The sequence below is a fragment of the Heptranchias perlo genome, chromosome 24 (genome assembly GCF_035084215.1).
Source record: "Heptranchias perlo isolate sHepPer1 chromosome 24, sHepPer1.hap1, whole genome shotgun sequence".
NCBI lineage: Eukaryota > Metazoa > Chordata > Chondrichthyes > Hexanchiformes > Hexanchidae > Heptranchias > Heptranchias perlo.
The window spans coordinates 20,165,126-20,185,019 of record NC_090348.1 but is presented as its reverse complement, the minus strand read 5'-3'; the positions used below and the strand labels follow the sequence as shown (position 1 = coordinate 20,185,019).

Below are 19,894 nucleotides of genomic sequence, written 5' to 3'. Positions count from 1 at the left end.
ACAATTCTAATTCCCAGCACTGATGGTCCCATTTTTAAAAAAAATAGGACTGATATAAAAAAAACATTTGCACTAACCTCAAGAATAAAGTTTTCAAAATTTCTTTCACCTATAAAACAGATTCCCATACTCTGTAAGAAGCAAAAAATAAATATATCACCATCAGGAAGTATTTAACAATTATTAAAAACCTGAATCAATGATCACCATTACTTTCAGATGAATCAACGATCAAGGTTCAAGAACAAAATTACAATAAAAGAATTTCTTACTTCTTTTCTTTTTAATATATGGTGAAATCCTGCCTCTGCTGCCATTTCCTTTACAACGTTTTTCCTCAACTCACCAAGGGGAAAGATGGTACGTCGCAAGGCATGCTGGGATATCTGACTCAGAAAGAATGTTTGGTCTTTCCTCGGGTCAGCTGCCTGTAAGAGTTTCACAGCTACAAACAGGCAAGGAAACAAATAGGCTGTTAAAGGCAGAATGGCGATAGGGTTCAATTTAAATTTTTGTACAATTTACGACCATTGATTTCAACATTTAATTTTAGTAACAATTCTCACAGATTTCCCTAATGTGACAGCTGCATGTAAGAAATCACTTTAAATCATATCTCAATGCATTAAGAGATTGTTCTATTTTTGGTGGCTTTCAATTGTTACTATAGCTCAAAGAAGGAATACATTTCAAAATGTACACCATAACTACTGCAACAGAGTAACAGAGATAACTGTTAAGACATCACAATATGTTAGCAAGTAAAGCATGGCCTTTAGGTCACAGGGACTGAAAACATGACTGACAGAAGTTTTAACCCTGCAACGTTTATCAGAAACCATTGCTCTCTGGACACCAATAAGACTGAGAGACTTGATGTTATCCTTCCTATTGTCCTCAAGTTCTGTTTCCAAATTTACCCAGTTCTACCTCTGGAGTCTCCCCTGCTCCCAGTCCACCTTTGCTTCTCCTTGGAAATTTGCTAATTTTCAACTTATTCCCAACAAAGGTTATCTCTCTTACCCTTCAAACAGCCCAACTGCCTTCCATTCCTACTTTCTAAAGCTATGGAAGCTGCTGTGAACTCTCAGATTACCCATTACCTTGAAAGTTCTGGCTAAAAATATGATCTAAAGAATAGTTTTCAGCATAACTGTTCCATTGGTGATCTTTTTGCCTATGTTACACACTTCTGGAACTCTGTTCTTGAACACTTTGGTGATTCAATGGTCATCAGTTTAGACATCTCCAAAGCTTTGGACTGGATCTGACACAATGTACTTTTAAACAAGTTAACATCATATGGTCTTTGATTAAAGTTATTTTCATGCCTGATTAATTTCCCTCCAAATCACTCCATTTGTACTGTAGTTGACGGCTCATCCTCGAACTCTTTTCAGAGGTTCCCCACAATACTGTTCTCCTTCACAATGTGCTTTCTCCATATTAATGTCCCATTCCACTCATCACGTGATCTTCTGCATTCTTTTGTTGATGAATATTGAGTGAAACCATCAACTTCCTTCAGATCCCCCACCCTATATTTGCAACCTCCAATCCTCTTGCAATTCAATGGCCAAACCACTACACCTTGATCGCCATGCCCTTCGATGAGGCAATAAAAATATTCTTTCAATTCTTCAAAGACATGTTTTGCTTTTTTTATGTTTCCATTTTTATTACTGTTTTATTTTCTTCATTTCTTAGGGTGCATTTCACTACAACTGTAATGTCAGTGCAAAGCAGTTTCATTTTGCACTAATTTATATAATAAATGTAGTCTAATTCCAGAGTCAGGGCCCAACTGACATGGAATGAAGTGTAGTTTCCCTCCAGTTCAATCAAGAGTCAGGTCAGGCCTTAACTCTGGATTTAAATCATCAATTTAGTGAAAACATATGATTAATGTGTATGGACATCCATATTGAAGGATTAATGATAGTCAATAAACTGGCATTGACTGTGTCACTAATAATCTGTAGTTGATTTATAAAGAAATAACACCAGAGGTAAGTGTATACATATTTGTTTTAAATGAGCACATTGATGAAAGCTGAATTGAAAACATTGGCAATTGGCTCTGACTGTATGTGGTTTAATTATACGCAGATCCTCAGGAGCAGCATGAGTAGATCAAATGTGGATATTACACAGTGTTCAAATTGAATATGGACAAGAGGAACATTTTCCATCACTGAACCCTATATCTTGACAAATTAACGAATACAGAAATTTAAGGTCCTTCACTTACCATCTTTAGGAAAAAATTCTTCAGTACTTCTAATAGATTTTCGTTGGAAAACTTCATCATCATCCTGTGATGTTCTGGCATAATGACCGGTTGCCATTGCATCTGCCCCTACCTCAATATAAAGAATGCGATAGTTATGCAACTGCTACACATTCTATTTTCTTTTCTGATAAACATAGGAATGCACACTTTATCTAATTTAATATTTAAAGTGGGTGTCTCAACATCAGGTACCTTTTTTAAAAAAAAAACAATTGTCAATTCAGTCAGGCCAGCATGAGTGTGCTACAATTGGCTTCAGTGTCCTTTGGCTAGAGAGAAGGAAAGTAAAACTTGGGTGGGTCCCCACTCCTGGATGCATATTTCATGATCCTCTGCTGAATGTGCATGTATTTAGACACCGGGTGATGATAGACTCAGCTGTTTCCTCTGCCTCTGCCTCTGCTCTCCCTTCTCCCTCTCCCCCCCCCCACCCCCCCAAGATAATGACCATCTAAGTTCATGCGTCAAGTGAGGCACCAGAGGGCCGGCAGCACCGAGGAACCAACCCCCAGCATAAATCCTCAGGAGAGGAGAAATGATGGAGGAAAGATTGGGTGAAAGAAATCTCAGAGAATGATGATTAGAGCTAACATTCATTGTCACAAGTTGCCTGGGAAACAGGATCAGACTACAGATGAGCATGAACAAGCAACTGAAACCTACTCACCCCACAGCTGTGATAGAGTTGCATTCCTGCCACCAGGATCCTGTCTGTACTTATAAATTTATTAAAATTGTTGGGAGGGTCAAAATAAATGAAAAACGCTGCATCCTCCCCTATGGCATTTTTCAATTTTAAAAGCATCCATATGTACCTGCAGTACCAGTTAAGCTGTGATGGGCAATTGTAATATTAAAAGACCTTCCCTCCTTCTCTCCTCCCTTTTCCTGTCTGCCTTCTAAGAACATAAGAACATAAGAAATTGGAGCAGGAGTAGGCCAATCGGCCCCTCGAGCCTGCTCCGCCATTCAATAAGATCATGGCTGATCTGATCCCAACCACAAATCTAAAGAACACAAGAAGTAGGAGCAGGACCCGGCCACACAGCCCCTGGGCCCTCTGCGCCCGCTCCCCATAACCCCTAATTCCCTTTACTTCTAGAAAACTGTCTATTTCTGTTTTAAATTTATCTAATGATGTAGCTTCCACAGCTTCCTGGGGCAGCAAATTCCACAGACCTACCACCCTCTGAGTGAAGAAGTTTCTCCTCACCTCAGTTTTGAAAGAGCAGCCCCTTATTCTAAGATTATGCCCCCTGGTTCTAGTTTCACCCATCTTTGGGAACATCCTTACTGCATCCACCCGATCAAGCCCCTTCACAATCTTATATGTTTCAATAAGATCGCCTCTCATTCTTCTGAACTCCAATGAGTAGAGTCCCAATCTACTCAACCTCTCCTCATATGTCCGCCCCCTCATCCCCGGGATTAACCGAGTGAACCTTCTTTGTACTGCCTCGAGAGCAAGTATGTCTTTTCTTAAGTATGGACACCAAAACTGTATGCAGTATTCCAGGTGCGGTCTCACCAATACCCTATATAACTGCAGCAATACCTCCCTGTTTTTATATTCTATCCCCCTAGCAATAAAAGCCAACATTCCGTTGGCTTTCTTGATCACCTGCTGCACCTGCATACCAACTTTTTGATTTTCTTGCACTAGGACCCCCAGATCCCTTTGTACTGCAGTACTTTCCAGTCTCTCGCCATTAAGAAAATAACTTGCTCTCTGATTTTTCCTGCCAAAGTGCATAACCTCACATTTTCCAATATTATATTGCATCTGCCAAATCTCCGCCCACTCACCCAGCCTGTCTATATCCCCTTGCAGGTTTTTTATGTCCTCCTCACTCTCTACTTTCCCTCCCATCTTTGTATCATCTGCAAATTTTGATATGTTGCACTCGGTCCCCTCCTCCAAATCGTTAATATAGATTGTAAAGAGTTGGGGACCCAGCACCGACCCCTGTGGAACACCACTGGTTACTGGTTGCCAGTCCGAAAATGAACAATTTATCCCAACTCTCTGCTTCCTGTTCGATAACCAATCCTCCACCCATGCCAGAATATTACCCCCAATCCCGTGATTTTTTATCTTAAGTAATAATCTTTTATGTGGCACCTTGTCGAATGCCTTCTGGAAGTCTAAATACACTATGTCCACTGGTTCCCCTTTATCCACCCTGTACGTTATATCCTCAAAGAACTCAAGCAAATTTGTCAGACATGACTTCCCCTTCATAAAGCCATGCTGACTTTGTCCTATTAAATTATGCTTATCTAAATGTTCCGTTACTGTCTCCTTAATAATAGACTCCAAAATTTTACCCACCACAGATGTTAAGCTAACTGGCCTATAATTTCCAGCCTTCTGCCTACTACCCTTTTTAAATAACGGTGTTACATTAGCAGTTTTCCAATCTGCCGGGACCTCTCCTGAGTCCAGGGAATTTTGGAAAACTATCACCAAAGCATCCACAATCCCTACTGCCACTTCCCTCAAGACCCTAGGATGGAAGCCATCAGGTCCAGGGGATTTATCCGCTTTGAGTCCCATTATTTTACTGAGTACCATCTCCTGAGTGATTTTAATCGTATTTAGCTCCTCCCCCCGTAGAGTCCCCTGTTTGTCCAGTGTTGGGATATTCTTAGTGTCCTCTACTGTAAAGACTGAAACAAAATATTTGTTCAGCATTTTTGCCATCTCCATGTTTCCCACCATTAATTTCCCGGTCTCATCCTCTAAGGGACCTACGTTTGCCTTAGCCACCCTTTTTCTTTTTATATAACTATAGAAACTCTTGCTATCTGTTTTTATATTTTTTGCTAATTTCTTTTCATAATCTAACTTCCCTTTCTTAATCAATCCTTTAGTTACTTTTTGCTGTCTTTTGAAGAATTCCCAATCTTCTATCCTCCCACTAAGTTTGGCTACCTTATATGTCCTTGTTTTTAGTCGGATACTATCCTACTCCTCGTCTTTCGTCTCTCCCTCGTCTTTCGTCTCTCCCGCTCCCCATCTCCTCTCTCCCTGTCCCTCTCTGCTCCTTTCCCCCTCTGCTCCTTTCCCCCTCTGCTCCTTTCCCCCTCTGCTCCTTTCCCCCTCTGCTCCTTTCCCCCTCTTCTCTCCTCTCACCCTCCCCCCACCCCCAGTCCAATTATTCTCCTGCTCAGTAACTCTGTCTGACCTGACTACTGCACTTGCTTTTGACTCCCAGTGTGAAACACCACGAGAGATCGAATAGTAACTAATAAGGCATTTGATAAAGTAACCACATATTCGAAAAATAGAAGCACATGCTATTAAAGGAATGGTGGTAACTTGGGTATGTAATTGGCTAAGGGATAGGAAGTATAGAGTAGTGGTGAACAGATGTTTGTCTGACCGGAGTGAAGTATGCAGTGGGGTCCCCCAAGGGTCGGTATTAGGACCATTGCTTTTTTTGTTATATATAAATGATCTGGACTTGGGTAAGGGGGTACAAATTTCGAATTTTGCAGATGGTATAAAACTTGGCAACGTAGTAAATAGTGAGCAGGATAGCAGCAGACTTCAGGAGGACATAGACAGACTGGTGAAATGGGCATACACCTGGCAGATGCAATTTAATGTGGATAATTGTGAAGTGATGCACTTTGGCAGGAAGAACATGGAGAGGCAAAATAATCTAAATGGTACTATTTTGAGGGGGGTGCAATTGCCTAGGGGATGCATATTCACAAATCTTTGAAGGTAGCTGGGTAAATTGATAAGGCGGTTAAGAAAGTGTAAGGGATTCTTGGCTTTGTAAATAGGAGCATTGAATACAAAAACAAGGAAGTCATGCTAAACCTTTACAAATCACTGGTTAGGCCTCAGCTGGAGTATTGTGTACAATTCTGGGCACCAAACTTTAGGAAGGATGTCAAGGCCTTGGAGAGGGTACAGAGGAGGTTTATCAGGATGATACCAGGGATGAGGGACTTCAGTTATGTGGAGAGATTGAAGAAGCTGGAATTGTTCTCCTTAGAGCAGAGAAGGTTAAGGGGAGACCTAATAGAGGTATTCAAAATTATAAGAGGTTTTGATAGAGCAAGTAGAAAGAAATTGTTTCCTCTGGAAAGTGGGTCAGTAACCAAAGGTCATAGATTTAAAATAATTGACAAAAGAACTAGAGGGGAAATGAGGAGACATTTTTTCACACAGAGGGTTGTTAAGATCTGGAATGCACTACCTGAAAGTGGAAGTAGATTCCATAGGAACTTTCAAAAGGCAATTGGACACGTACTTGAAGAGGACTGATTTGTAGGCTTATGGGGAAAAAGCTGGGGTGTGGGACTAAATTGGACAGCTCTTTCAAAGAGCCGGCATAGGCAGGATGGGTCAAATGGCCTCCTTCTGTGCTGTATGATTCTATGACATCCATATTAAAGAATTAATGAAAGTGACACAGTTAATGCCAGTAATTGAGTGATCATTTACAGCTGATTATAAAGAAATAGTGTCAATAATAATTATGTAAATTTTTAAAGAAAAATTAACAAATTGGTGGAAGCTGAATTGAAATATTACTGCATCTACCAACAGTTACAAATTACAGGGTGTAAGAAGTGCATAAAACCCAGTATGTTATTGGATATTTTCAGATTAAATTATTAATAAATCTTAAGACATGTTACACTTTTTGATACAATGCATAAAATGTCATGTTTTCAAGCACCCAATGAATACATGTGTACTTACCCAGCATTTCCACAGCAAACTGCAATAGATATTTAAATTTAATGTTTTTATTGCACATTATATCAGGGTTTGGAGTCCTTCCCATTTCATACTCTGTTATTAAATTACTGGAAAAGAACAGACAAAACAATGCATTTTGATTCATTCATGTTCTGGGAATGTACCTTTGTAACATGAATCCTTACACCACAGTATCATCTCAAAGTTTAATTACTTTGATTAGTTAGAGTGTGACACCTTCTGAAATACATGACTAAATTTGGTTATGTCACGCTACAATGCAACAGAATTTTCTCAGCTCATCTCTTTTGTAATCTGAGAAGGAAGGGATGATGAGGGTGGGTCTCATGATTTAATGATTGTGATATGTCTATCACAATGCATGGTAAACTGCTCCAATTATACAAAATTAAAATTCAAAATGCAATTACTTGTATCTGACCCCTAATAGTTGCATTTAATACTGAGAACATCCTTTTTAATTAATACAATAAATTCAAAGTGTCAGGTAGCCATATATTTGTAATACATTTTGAAAGGTGCCATTCAATTTTCCTCCACAGTCCCTCTCTGGAATTATAATGGAGCCTGGAGACACTGTGAGGAACAGGGTGATAACAACTACACTGGTGGATTCTGAAAAATATACTTCAGGCAATAATCTGTACTACTGTTACAAATGACTATGTCAGCTGATTTAATAAAATAAATAAAATCTCTTTTACTTCCCCCCCCCCCCCCCCAATATAAAAAACAATATCCTTCCCATTAAGGTACGCACATGCCAGCAACCATTCCGCTACTAAGAATACATCGGCAACCAACCCATTCTCGAGCATTTGCCTCTCTGGTGGTCGAGGCTGCTTGGAAGTGTTCAGGGTTATTCACCGAACTCTTTCCCCTTCCATCTCTCTGTTTTTTTCTGACTGTACAGCTATGTGGAATTGGACCCAATCAATCTGAGGCTTCCTACAACAGGAGCAGCTGCACACTGCAACACCATAAATAGTAATACTTTAAAACATATAAGAGGAAATTCACCAACACCATGCTCACAGAGGGGAGCAACACTCAAAGGGATGGAACCTTGTGCATAACTCCCTGCAGGGTGTGAGAAGCAGTGAATTTACCCTATAAATAACTCCCCATAACGTTAGACTGTAGAATTAAATAACATTTTTAAAAATTCATAGAAAACATTCATTTTTTGATCTAATTCTAAAAGTTTCACCATCTAGTTTAAATCTTATTTAACTCTTTCTTATTATCGTTATTATTTTCTTAGTAGTTATTAATCGCAAGTATTATTCGTTTGCAACCATCTACAGTGGTGCCAAGTGGTCTTTCTTGTAATGCACCTTGGGATACATGGTCTGTGCACATTGACAAACATCCCTCTGTCCCCTCCAAGTCAATACCATATTATCTATTTTGTGTTCAATGATGGGATCAGGTTTCCCTAGAATCATTATGTAAAAACACTATCACCCAACTCTAGTGAGCCACACAGAAAGTAACAAAAGAATCCTTCAAAATTTTAATTACATATAAGTTTCTTAAAAGCAAAGACAAATTTGAAAACTTGTGTATTACCTAAAGACCTCGTGCCAATACTCTTTCACATAGGAAACCTGATGGAAAGGGATGTCAAGCATCTTACAGACCCGGTATGCATCTTCACAGTCCTCATCACCTGTACAAGCACCGTGTTCATCTAGCAAGTCCCAGTTTTTCATAAAGACACCTGTCACTTGGTAACCTAGTGAAAACATTTTAAATTGTTCTTTTAATATTGTATAATTTGATAAGTGTGAAGTATCAAAATGCAACATGACCATAAATACTGTAAGCAAAGAGATGTCACTCCAGGAAAGCAATTACATGCTTTAGCTGAAAACTTCCAGGCAACAACATAGGTTCAATGGGATTAAGAGTTTCCAACCCCATTATGTAAATTTACTCAATATAAATATTAAAGTTTTCAGAAGCTGCTAATGGAGAGCGTGTAGTAGATTTTTGTAAAATTGGACGGGGTGTATAACAGCGGCCAATCCACTACTGCCTGCTTGGAGCCCCTGCCAAAATTGAATTTTACCCCCTCTGAATCTGTTTTCACTGCACAGTGATACAGCATGCCCGAAATTAATTGTTATTTTGTCTGTGTGATTACTGAAAGTCAGAACATAAAATAATTGCTTTAGGATTTTAATTTGGCACAAACTAGTAAATACTGAGCTAGTAATTTCTTTAAGTTATAAAATGGTGCAGTTAATCCTAGCTCAGAGCTCTGATGCCCAAGTAAACAATTAACAGCTTCCTATTGGTAACAGTTTGTGACAGAGGATGCTCAAATAAGCAATTTAAATATATGTGTGTGTAATACTCAAAATAAGTAATACTTGCATAGATATAGTACTTAATTCATGTTGAACATCTCAAAGCACTTCAAGCATAATGAATATTGTTTAGAGTATAGCGACCATTGTCATATAGGCAACGTTTGTACATGTGTTAGTACACGTGACTATATTATCTGGATAAGGGCATTCTAGTATTTAAAGACTAATATGTGTGATACGTGCAGATTAGCAATGTAGCAGAGAGAGTTGCTGGAGATCTTGAGGGTTAAGTCACTGTGGACCTGAATTGGCAATTATATAAAGACATTCTTTAAATGTAAAACTCTATGGTGTGGACCTAGTTCTTCAATTACCGGCCTCTTTAATCAAGACCAGATCTTTGCAAGCCTTGAATTATAGCCTAGATAAAATAATACAAATGGACACTGTACTTGCATATTAAATGTACCACAAAGGAAAGTCAAACAATATTCAGAGGTTGAGATCTAATTTTTGATATTTTCGTCTGTAGCAACTCTAATGAATTTTTGAATATCCAGCATAAAAATTCTTTATCTAGTACGGTAAAATTCATGCACATCAAGGAAATACATTTCTTGCTTGGTTTGAATTTATGATTAGTGAGAGGCCAATAGTATAAAGTTACGCTACACCTCCTGCTGCTTTTAGCCATTAAGTAGATATCCAGTTTCACTACAATACTATCACAAAATTGCAGAACTTATCAGAGACCATTTATTCTGTGATTAGGCAAACATTCATTCTTTTTTGAAAAGTGTTTTTAATTCTAGCCAATTTTATCCTCTCCTCTCCTAAGGCATTGACTCCTTGCTGGGGCTTCATGGGTGCTACTTTCTGTCAAATACCTCACCCAGGTGAACAGTATTCATGTATTAGCAGGCTATTTTACCAGAGTGGCTTCACAGCCAAGCCCAATCCAGTCCCCACCCGATGTTGACACGCATGCTTTCAGCGAGGACTTTGATTTATTTTACCCTCCCTGAACAGAAGACTTTGTGGCCAATTGTAGTGCCCCTACTGAGATCAGGCAACTCAGCACAGACTGGGAGTGACAACTGGTCACTTCCCATGCTGTAAGGCTCAACTAGATACATTCACTGGGTTACTAGGGAGAGTCACAACTTTCATTCTTTTAACTTGTGCAATAGTTTACAAGTATTTTGGACCCAGTTTTGTCCTTCATAACCTAATAGCTTAGGCAATGTACTCAGCTGAAGAACATGGGACTAGAATGTGGTGCTTTTAGGAAACATGACACTGGTTAGCAAGTTCTGGAAAGGGTCATTGGCACAATGCCTGATCTGTAATGGAAACTGAATGTGATAGCTATAAAACCTCAACCACAGGACATGGATCAAATGTATGATACAGCACTGAACAAGCTCAAAACCTACAGTCATTCTGGAATCGATTTGCTGCCAGTCCAATCTCAGAAAAGTTTACTTTTTTTAAAAAAAGAAAAAGTTTACCACTGATTAATTAGTGCTTTATGCCTGAATTTAAACAGATTACCACAACAGTTTCGTATAACTCATTTAGTGGTCCAGCTTGTTTTGTCAATCTTTAAATGCATTGTTATAATTTTTCACACATCATACATATTGAATACAACAGAGAGCTATAGTGGTAAACTAGAATATAGAAATAGAGCTGGGAGAACGAAAACTCAAGCCATCATTATACACAAGGCAATAGTTTGCCAGCTATAGACTGAAAATCACAGCCAATATTTGTTTTATTAAATCCTTTCAGAGCTTTTTTCTTAATGATAAATGCTTCACACCCATTTTAGAGAGACCATTATCATCGATTTCCTCAAAACAAGACAAAAGTCATAGCCAAATTGGATTTGTTGTGTTGGTCCATAGTACACTATATACACATAGATTTTTATGTGGGGGTGAAAAATTACCAGAATCACCCAGATTTTAGTACTTTACTAATTTTACACTTAGTGACTAACAGCTCTACAGCTAAACATCCTGCTGACTATGTGCTTAAAACCACTGGGCCCTGTCACCGTGGTGGAGAATAAAACTTTTCATTCACTGCACGCTGATAAATAATGCATTTCAAGAGAGGTAACAAATAATCATATGATAAATAATCATAAAAATTAAAAACACCTTTGGGTACATTCAGTTTCAAGTCCTACAGGGAAGATAGAATTTCTCCTCCTTCCAAAGCAGTTCCCTTAACGGCAGATTTACTCACAGCTTCCAAAGTAAGCTGAAAGCAAACTGTTACTAGATTGAGAATTCATAACTGCATCCAGGCAGTTTTTAAAGTAAACCAGATTCCACAATAGTCCATGAGTTGTTTGATAGCATTATTAGATTGCATTTTCATTTTAAAGTTTGAACAAAGTTACTAAGTCCACACATCTTCAAAGGAGCAGGGGACTTTTAAAACTGCGACCAATATAACCTGAAGCAATGACTATAAATGCTATTCAGATCGTAAAATAGCAACTATTTAGTAACAGTGTTGTATGTAGCAGGAAAGGATATCAAGAACATATAACAAATGCAACAGATAAGATTCTCCATATCAGCTTAAGCTAAAATGTATGTAAGCAATGCACCACTTCAAAGGAACACTTAAAACATTGTTTGTGACATCAAAACAGAAAATGCTGAAAATATTCAGCAAGTCAGGCAGTATCTGTGGAGAAAGAAACAGAGTTAACGTTTCAGGTCGAAGACCTTTCATCAGAACTGGAAGAAGTTGAGGATTAAAGAGTTTTTACGCAAGTACAGAGCCAGGGAAAGGGAGGGGGGGGGAGGGGAGGAAAGAACAAAAGGGAAGGTCTGTGATAGGGTGGAGGGCAGGAGTGATTAAATGACAAAAGGGATGATGGTGCAAGGCAAGGAGAGTGATAATGGGACAAGTAAAGAAACAAAATATGGGTCTAGAGGAGCTGTAAATGGCAACATCAGAATCATTACCAGCAACTGCTGTCCAAAAAAAATGGGAGCAGTGGTTATGATCTGAAGTTATTGAAATCAATGTTGAGTCCGGAAGATTGTAAAGTGCCCAATCGAAAGATGAGGTGCTGTTCCTCGAGCTTTCGTTGAGTTTCATTGGAACAGTGTAAGAGGCCGAGGACAGAGTGCGAGTGAGACGGAGAATTAAAATGGCAAGCGACCAGACGGTCAGGGTCATGCTTGCAGGCTGAGCGGAGGTGTTCAATCTGCGTTTGGTCTCCCTAATGTAGAGGAGACCGCATTGTGAGCAGCGAATACAGTATACGAAATTGAAAGTACAAGTAAATCACTGTTTCACCTGGAAGGAGTGTTTGGGGCCCTGGATGGTGGGAAGGTAGGAGGTGAAAGGGCAGGTGTTTCATCTCCTGCACTTGCACGGGAAGGTGCGTTGGGGAGGAGTGCGGGTGTTGGAGATGATGGAAGAGTGCTCCAGGGTGTCATGGAGGGAACAGTCCCTTCGTAATGCTGAAAGGGAAGGGGAAGATGTGTTTGGTGGTGGCATCGTGCTGGAGGTGACGGAAATGGCGGAGGATGATATGTTGAATGTGGAGACTGGTGGGGTGGAAGGTGAGGACAAGGGGGACTCTATCTTGGTTCTAGGAGGGAGGCGGAGGAGTGAGGACGTGCGGGAAATGGGCCGGACACGGTCGAGGGCCCTGTCAACTATACTAGAAGGGAATCCTCGGTTGAGGAGAAAGGAAGATATATCGGAAGCACTGGTGTGGAAGGTGGCATCGACGGAAGAGATGCAACGGAGACGGAGAAACTGGGAGAAGGGAATAGAGTCCTTGCAGGAAGCAGGGTGGAAGTATAATCAAGGAAGCTGTGGGAGTCATTGGGCTTATAGTAGATATTGGTTGACAGTCTTAGTTTGTCAGAACTCAGTTTGAAATGCCTGCTCTTTCTACATTATACAACTTTACACTCAATTCTGATGAAGGGTTCCACCTGAAACGTTAACCTGTCTTTTCTCTTTACAAATGCTAATGGACCTGATGTGTATTTCCAGCATTTTCTGTTTTTGTTCCATCAATTAGATTTATGCTTTATAATTTCAGTGGTAGCCATTACCCAAACTGTCTGCAGTGCCATTTGGTGGTGACAGTTGTGTAGTTTGCTTGCAGAGCACTCTACATATTCCACTGCTGTTACACTCCTGACCCACTCTGTCAAATGCTACATAATGTCAGCCCAACACACACACGTACCAATTTCCTTTCCTCTTCTCCTAAAGCATGTTAAACTGGCAATCAACATTTCAACCCATGTGTCACCTTGTTTGTGTTTCACAAGAAAAATTGGCTTTTGGGGATTGCCAGAAGGAAACAATCAGATCGTTTGGACAGCAAGACCGGAGGCTGCCAGAACTGAACTAACTGATTGATAAGTGGTACAGAAAGTGTCATAAAAACATAGAAACATAGAAAATAGGAGCAAGAGTAGGCCATTCGGCCCTTCGGGCCTGCTCTGCCGTTCAAAATGATCATGGCTGATTGTCTAACTCAGTACCCTGTTCCCGCTTTTTCCCCATATCCCTTGATCCCTTTAGCATTAAGAAATATATCTATCTCCTTCTTGAATACATATAATGACTTGGCCTCTACTGCCTTCTGTGGTAGAGAATTCCACAGGTTCACCACCCTCTGAGTGAAGAAATTTCTCCTCATCTCGGTTCTAAATGGCATATCCCGTATCCTGAGACTGTGACCTCTGGATCTGGACTCCCCAGCCATCGGGAACATCCTCCCTGCATCTAGTCTGTCTAGTCCTGTTAGAATTTTATATGTTTCGATGAGATCACCTCTCATTCTTCTAAACTCTAGTGAATTTAGGCCTAGTCTACTCAATCTCTCATACGTCAGTCCTGCCGTCCCAGTAATCAGTCTGGTAAAACTTTGTTGCACTCCCTCCATGGCAAGGACATCCTTCCTCAGATAAGGAGACCAAAACTGCACACAATACTCCAGATGTGGTCTCTCCAAGGCCCTGTATAACTGCAGTAAGACATCCCTGCTCCTGTACTCAAATCCTCTTGCAATGAAGGCCAACATACCATTCGCCTTCCGAACTGCTTGCTGCACCTGAATGCTCGCTTTCAGCGACTGGTGTACAAGGACACGCAGGTCACGTTGCACCTCCCCTTTTCCCAATCTATCTCCATTCAGATAATAATCTGTCTTTCTGTTTTTACAACCAAAGTGGATAACCTCACACTTATCCACGTTATACTGCATCTGCCATCTTCTTGCCCACTCACCCAACTTGTCTAAATCACGTTGCAGCCTCTTTGCATCCTCCTCACAGCTCACATTCCACCCCAGCTTTGTGTCATCTGCAAACTTGGAAATGTTACATTTAGTTCCCTCATCCAAATCATTGATATATATTGTGAATAGCTGGGGCCCAAGCACCGATCCCTGCGGTACCCCACTAGTCACCCGTTTATTCCTACTCTCTGTTTCCTGTCTGTCAACCAATTCTCAATCCATGCCAGTATATTCCCCCCAATCCCATGTGCTTTAATTTTGCACACTAACCTCTTGTGTGGGACCTTATCAAAAGCCTTCTGAAAATCCAAGTACACCACATCCACTCTCTGTTCTACTAGTTACATCCTCAAAAAACTCCAGTAGATTTGTTAAGCGTGATTTCCCTTTCATAAACCCATGCTGACTTTGTCCAATTCCGTTAATGCCTTCCAAGTGTTCTGTTATCACATCTTTTATAATAGACTCTAGCATTTTCCCCACTACTGATGTTAGGCTATCTGGTCTGTAATTCCCTGTTTTTTCTTTCCCTTTTTTAAATAGTGGGGTTACATTTGCCACCCTCCAATCTGTAGGAACTGTTCCAGAGTCTGTAGAATTTTAGAAGATGATCACCAATGCATCCACTATTTCCAGAGCCACTTCCTTTAGTACTCTGAGTGTAGATTATCAGGCCCTGGGGATTTGTCAGCCTTTAGCCCCATTAATTTCCCTAGCATTATTTTTTTTTTACTAATTCTGGTTTCCTTCAGTTCCTCCCTCTCACTAGACCCTTGGTTCCCTAACATATCCGGGAGGTTATTTGTGTCCTCCTTTGTGAAGACAGAACCAAAGTATGTGTTTAATTGTTCTGCCATTTCTTTGTTCCCATTATAATTTCCCCTATTTCTGACTGTATGGGACCTACACTTGTCTTCACTAATCTTTTTCCCTTGACATATTTATAGAAGCTTTTACAGTCAGTTTTTATGTTCCCTGCTAGTTTACTGTCATACTCTATTTTTCCCCTCTTAATCAATCTCTTTGTCCTCCTTTGCTGAATTCACTTTTAGCTCTCAAACCCCCTTTCATTATTTTTTTTAAATTCAACACTGCTGCAAACAATGCATTTGTGTACTTTATGTTTTCCCCTGCAATAAAAATGATCGAATGTTGGGTATACTTGCAGCTCAAGTTTTGATGAGCCAGTGTTCTGAGGGACTTTCAGTCTAACATAAGGTCTATATTCAGGGCTGTTTTCAAGCTGTCAGCTTTTTGTGGGAGTTGTTGGGCAGCTTTTGTGAATTTTCACAGTTGGCCTGCACACTGGGGTACTGCTTCACAGACACCAATAGCCCTGCAGTACCCTGACCTGTTGTGTATTTCCAGCATTTTCTGCTTTTGTTTCAGATTTCTAGCATATGCAGTTTTTCCCCTTTTTATCCAGCCAGATTAAACTAACTGCACACAATCAAACAGTTTCTTCTGAGCTTGGAGCACAGTTATAAATGCACCCTTCAAATAACCTGGCCACACATTTTAAACCTACCCGCTGGTGCACTGTCTACTGACCAGAAGAATCAAAACCACGATGTGATATATTAGAATTGCCCAATGCTGTGTTCTGCAGCATCAGGCAATTCTAATATATTAATCGAATGTCAATGATGGCAGTATTACTGTGCACCTATCAACAGTACTCTGTAATATAAAGGCTGCATTCTCTCAACCCTGACAACAACGAGGACCCAACTTTTAGTGGGCTCCTGAGATGTTTAGAAATCAAGCACCTTCTTGTACTGGCCTTTCAACAGATGATCAGCACACAGGTGGAGTGAAAAGCAGAGATTGGTACCTGAAGCTTTGTTTGAATTACACTTTTCCTGAATCCCACCAAAGTAAAAATGCCAATTCAGATGTTAACACTGGAGCCCAGACAATGTTATTCCACCACAGGTTACCTACCAGTGCATCTCAGTGAAAGTTGTGCAGTCACAGCAAACTGAGATCTGGCAGTACTGTACTATGACCTTGACGTCCCATTTACACCTCAAAAGTTGTAAATATAGCACAGAAAATACCATAACAGGGGCATACATTGCTCTGAATTTCATTTATCCCCCAATCTCTTTTCTCCCTGCTTGAAATAACGGTTTCACTGGCCTCTGTCACCTATTAGTATCTTAAAATGGCCGTGCTTCATGCATCAGCTAGACAGTGAGTCTTGACAGGCTATTCAAAAGTGGAAGGCACCAATGCTGAGCTTGATCCTCTCCTTATCTGACATCCACACACGTACATTTCATTAACAGGTTGCTGGATAGCAATCAGGAATTGCAAACATGACTGATCTTCCCCTCCCTAACTCAGGCACTACAGCACCCTACCGTCCCCCAGCTAAGATCAACTAACGCAGCCAAGCCTGGATCAAACTGGGACTCTCATGATCTTTACAATTAAGCCACTAACTTAACCAGCTAAGCCATCAGAGGAGCAGACTGCTCTAAATTTCACTCCTTCCAATTTATGTCTAGGTCTTGAAATGTTATTAGGCTATTCTACAGCCCCCTCTGGTGGTGCCCTAGTTGGTAAAGAACCAGAGCAACCAGTTTAATTTGGACCTATTGTTTCTCATTGCCACTTTCTTCCTGATTGATCTCTAAGTGCAGGATAAAAACAATCAGGCAGCCACAGTTTCTTAAAAAAATTACTGGAAGAGGTCAGTTATTGTAGAACTAATGATGAGTGATGAGGTCCTCACTACAGAACATAAGTAAACAGTGTTCCACTATTATAAATTGCTGGACAGGAATGATCGGTGGGAGCAACAACAGGGCTGGTAATAATCATCCACTTGGCAAGAAGGCACAAACCAAATCAGAAATGGGAATTTAATAAACTGAAAATCCTTCAGCTGGTGTTACTGTATATTTTGTTACAGTCATTATCTTGGTCCAAGCAAGATTGTATCTAACTTTTAGTTTAACAGCAGCTCAAGCAAATTCCAGGCTTCCTAAGATTTTTTTAAATAAAAGATTTCAGCTCATTCGCTGAGTCACTGAAATAAATCTTACTATAGCAGTAGTTCTGCTCAAATAAGTGTAACTTTATTAAATATTCACCTTAAATATTTTTAAATTTTAAATAATCTTTAAAAACTATTTCTGCTCTGCCTCTCCTCAGCCTACTTTGTTTTCTATTTGAACTTTTACTTTATATTATTTCTGGTTTATAGTTTTACTTCTTAAAAAAAAATCTTTTAAATACTTTAGATCTGTACAGCACTTTCATAGGCTTCTACTTAGGGCTTGGTATCACATCAATAATTTTCAGTGCCTGATTGGGTGAAAAATCAGATTTGAAAGCTCTATACGATTCAGTCAATCACATTTCAACAAAAACTTTAATTTCTATAGTGCTCCTCACGCAGGAAGACGTCTCAGAGTGCTTTTCAATAAAGAGCAAAAGGGTATGGTGACAGGTCTTGTAATTCATGGGAATCCCAACAAAGTTCTCAGTCTAACCACACAGACATTCCTCAAACATTAAAAGGTGGCATATGGCCAGAAACAAAGCCACAATCGTGGATTTTTTGTTGGTGCCAGTGCTATGGAATCCCATCAATAATGTAAATGGAGCCGATCAGGACCCAAAGAGGTGCTGTGTTATATACATTAAGTATGTAAGGAAAGGATTAATCAGAGTGCCCTGCAGTCTAGTAATGCTATACTGCTATTGATTTCTCTTTATATTGTAGTAATATTGACCTTTGCCTGTTAAGCAGGGAAATATAAGTCAATTTTAAAGCAGTGACCACTGCACTGTTGAAGTAAGGCTGACCTTAAAGCAACGGTCAGTTTAATCACTTCAGTAAACCTAATTAAAGACATGCCATTGCATAATGATTCATAAGTTTGAGAGAACTTTAATTATTTGATATGTGTAGGAAAACAGTTAGTTCAGCAAAGGAAAACGTATGGGCATACATCATCCTTTTTAATTGGTACCAATGATACAGAAACAAAGACAGACTCATAATTAAATGTTTCACTTGGTAGAATAGCAATTTATGTAACAAGAGTGAAACTATCGATAACAAAATAAGGGAGGTACACCGATCTCATTAGGCCAAAGGAAAAAGAGTTTGTTAAGTTAAAAAAAACTAAAGTTATTGATAAGGGATAAGTTAGTTAAATTCTTATATGGAGTTTTAATTTTACTTTTATATAATTATGCGATACAGAAAAGTGTGGATTGTCGGGGAGGCGGTGAGGGAAATGTACGAAAAGGGGCAGTTTGTAATGAGTATTTGGATTCATAAAGGCCCAAGATATTGAGCTCAGAACTGTAACACGTTTGGATCCCCAACCAAACCATCATGTGCGGTTCCAAGTATGACCTTTTAAGTGTATCTTTGTACTATTGCATGAACTGTATGCTTAATAAACCTATGACACCTGGCTTCAATGTTCAAGAACCTTATTGATTTGAGAAGTAAATCATAAATAAGACCCTTCCCCTAACAAGTATATAAGCATTTTTATATTGCTGATAAGTGCAATGCTCCCACTGACCTCCCATTTTATTTTTAGTGTATCATCAGTCTCCACTGGCCCCTTTAGAAGACCAATAGGGATCAGCGCATAGGTTTTTTGCTGCCCCCAATAACAGCACACTGGAGACCTGTGTAGCGGACCCTGGTTACTGTAAGAGATTCAGAGTTCGCTTCCTTTATATTGATGATGTGCTGACACCAATGGGAGTACTGCCTGTCTTCAACAGCATCTAATGAAGGAAAATACCCCATTAGAAAATATGGAGAAAGAAAAGGCCATTCATGCTTTGGGGCTGGAGCCTGATCCTTCCACAGGCCAACTCTATACCCCAAATACTTAACCTACTGAGGTCCACAATTCTACATGAATACGGGTGAGAAGTGTGAGCACTGAGTGGAGTTCCCACTTACATGTCCACTTTCACCATCATCCCTCTCCTGGACCAGCGCCACATCACTCCAACCACTCTGCTGGGGAGCAGCTTGGTGCAGGTCAGTGAGGCATTGTAAAGCCACGGATAAGATATCTGTCATTCTGTTGAAGGCGGTAGACATCTCCTGCATGGCCGTGCTCATGGCCTACATAGACTCATTTGAGAGCTGTGCTTCAAGCTCCAGGGAGGCGGCCACTCTCTCCATGGCAGACATTCTCACAATTACCTGTGACAACAATCCATTACTGTTGTAGCTGGACTCCTCCATCCTCTCT

General features: G+C 40.0%; 1 protein-coding gene across 3 annotated transcripts in view; it reads right to left on the bottom strand.

Annotated features, from left to right (window-relative positions):
* The window catches only part of trmu (tRNA 5-methylaminomethyl-2-thiouridylate methyltransferase), a 34,002-nt gene that overhangs the window by 11,391 nt on the left and 2,717 nt on the right, over positions 1–19,894 (bottom strand). For all 3 annotated transcript variants that reach the window (XM_068004885.1, XM_068004883.1, XM_068004884.1), the window contains exons 2-6: positions 8,610–8,775; positions 7,017–7,123; positions 2,252–2,359; positions 273–445; positions 78–131 (exon numbers count right to left, since the gene is read on the bottom strand). In XM_068004885.1, the coding sequence (XP_067860986.1) occupies positions 78–131; positions 273–445; positions 2,252–2,359; positions 7,017–7,123; positions 8,610–8,775 (608 nt within the window). The remainder of the gene's footprint in view (positions 1–77; positions 132–272; positions 446–2,251; positions 2,360–7,016; positions 7,124–8,609; positions 8,776–19,894) is intronic.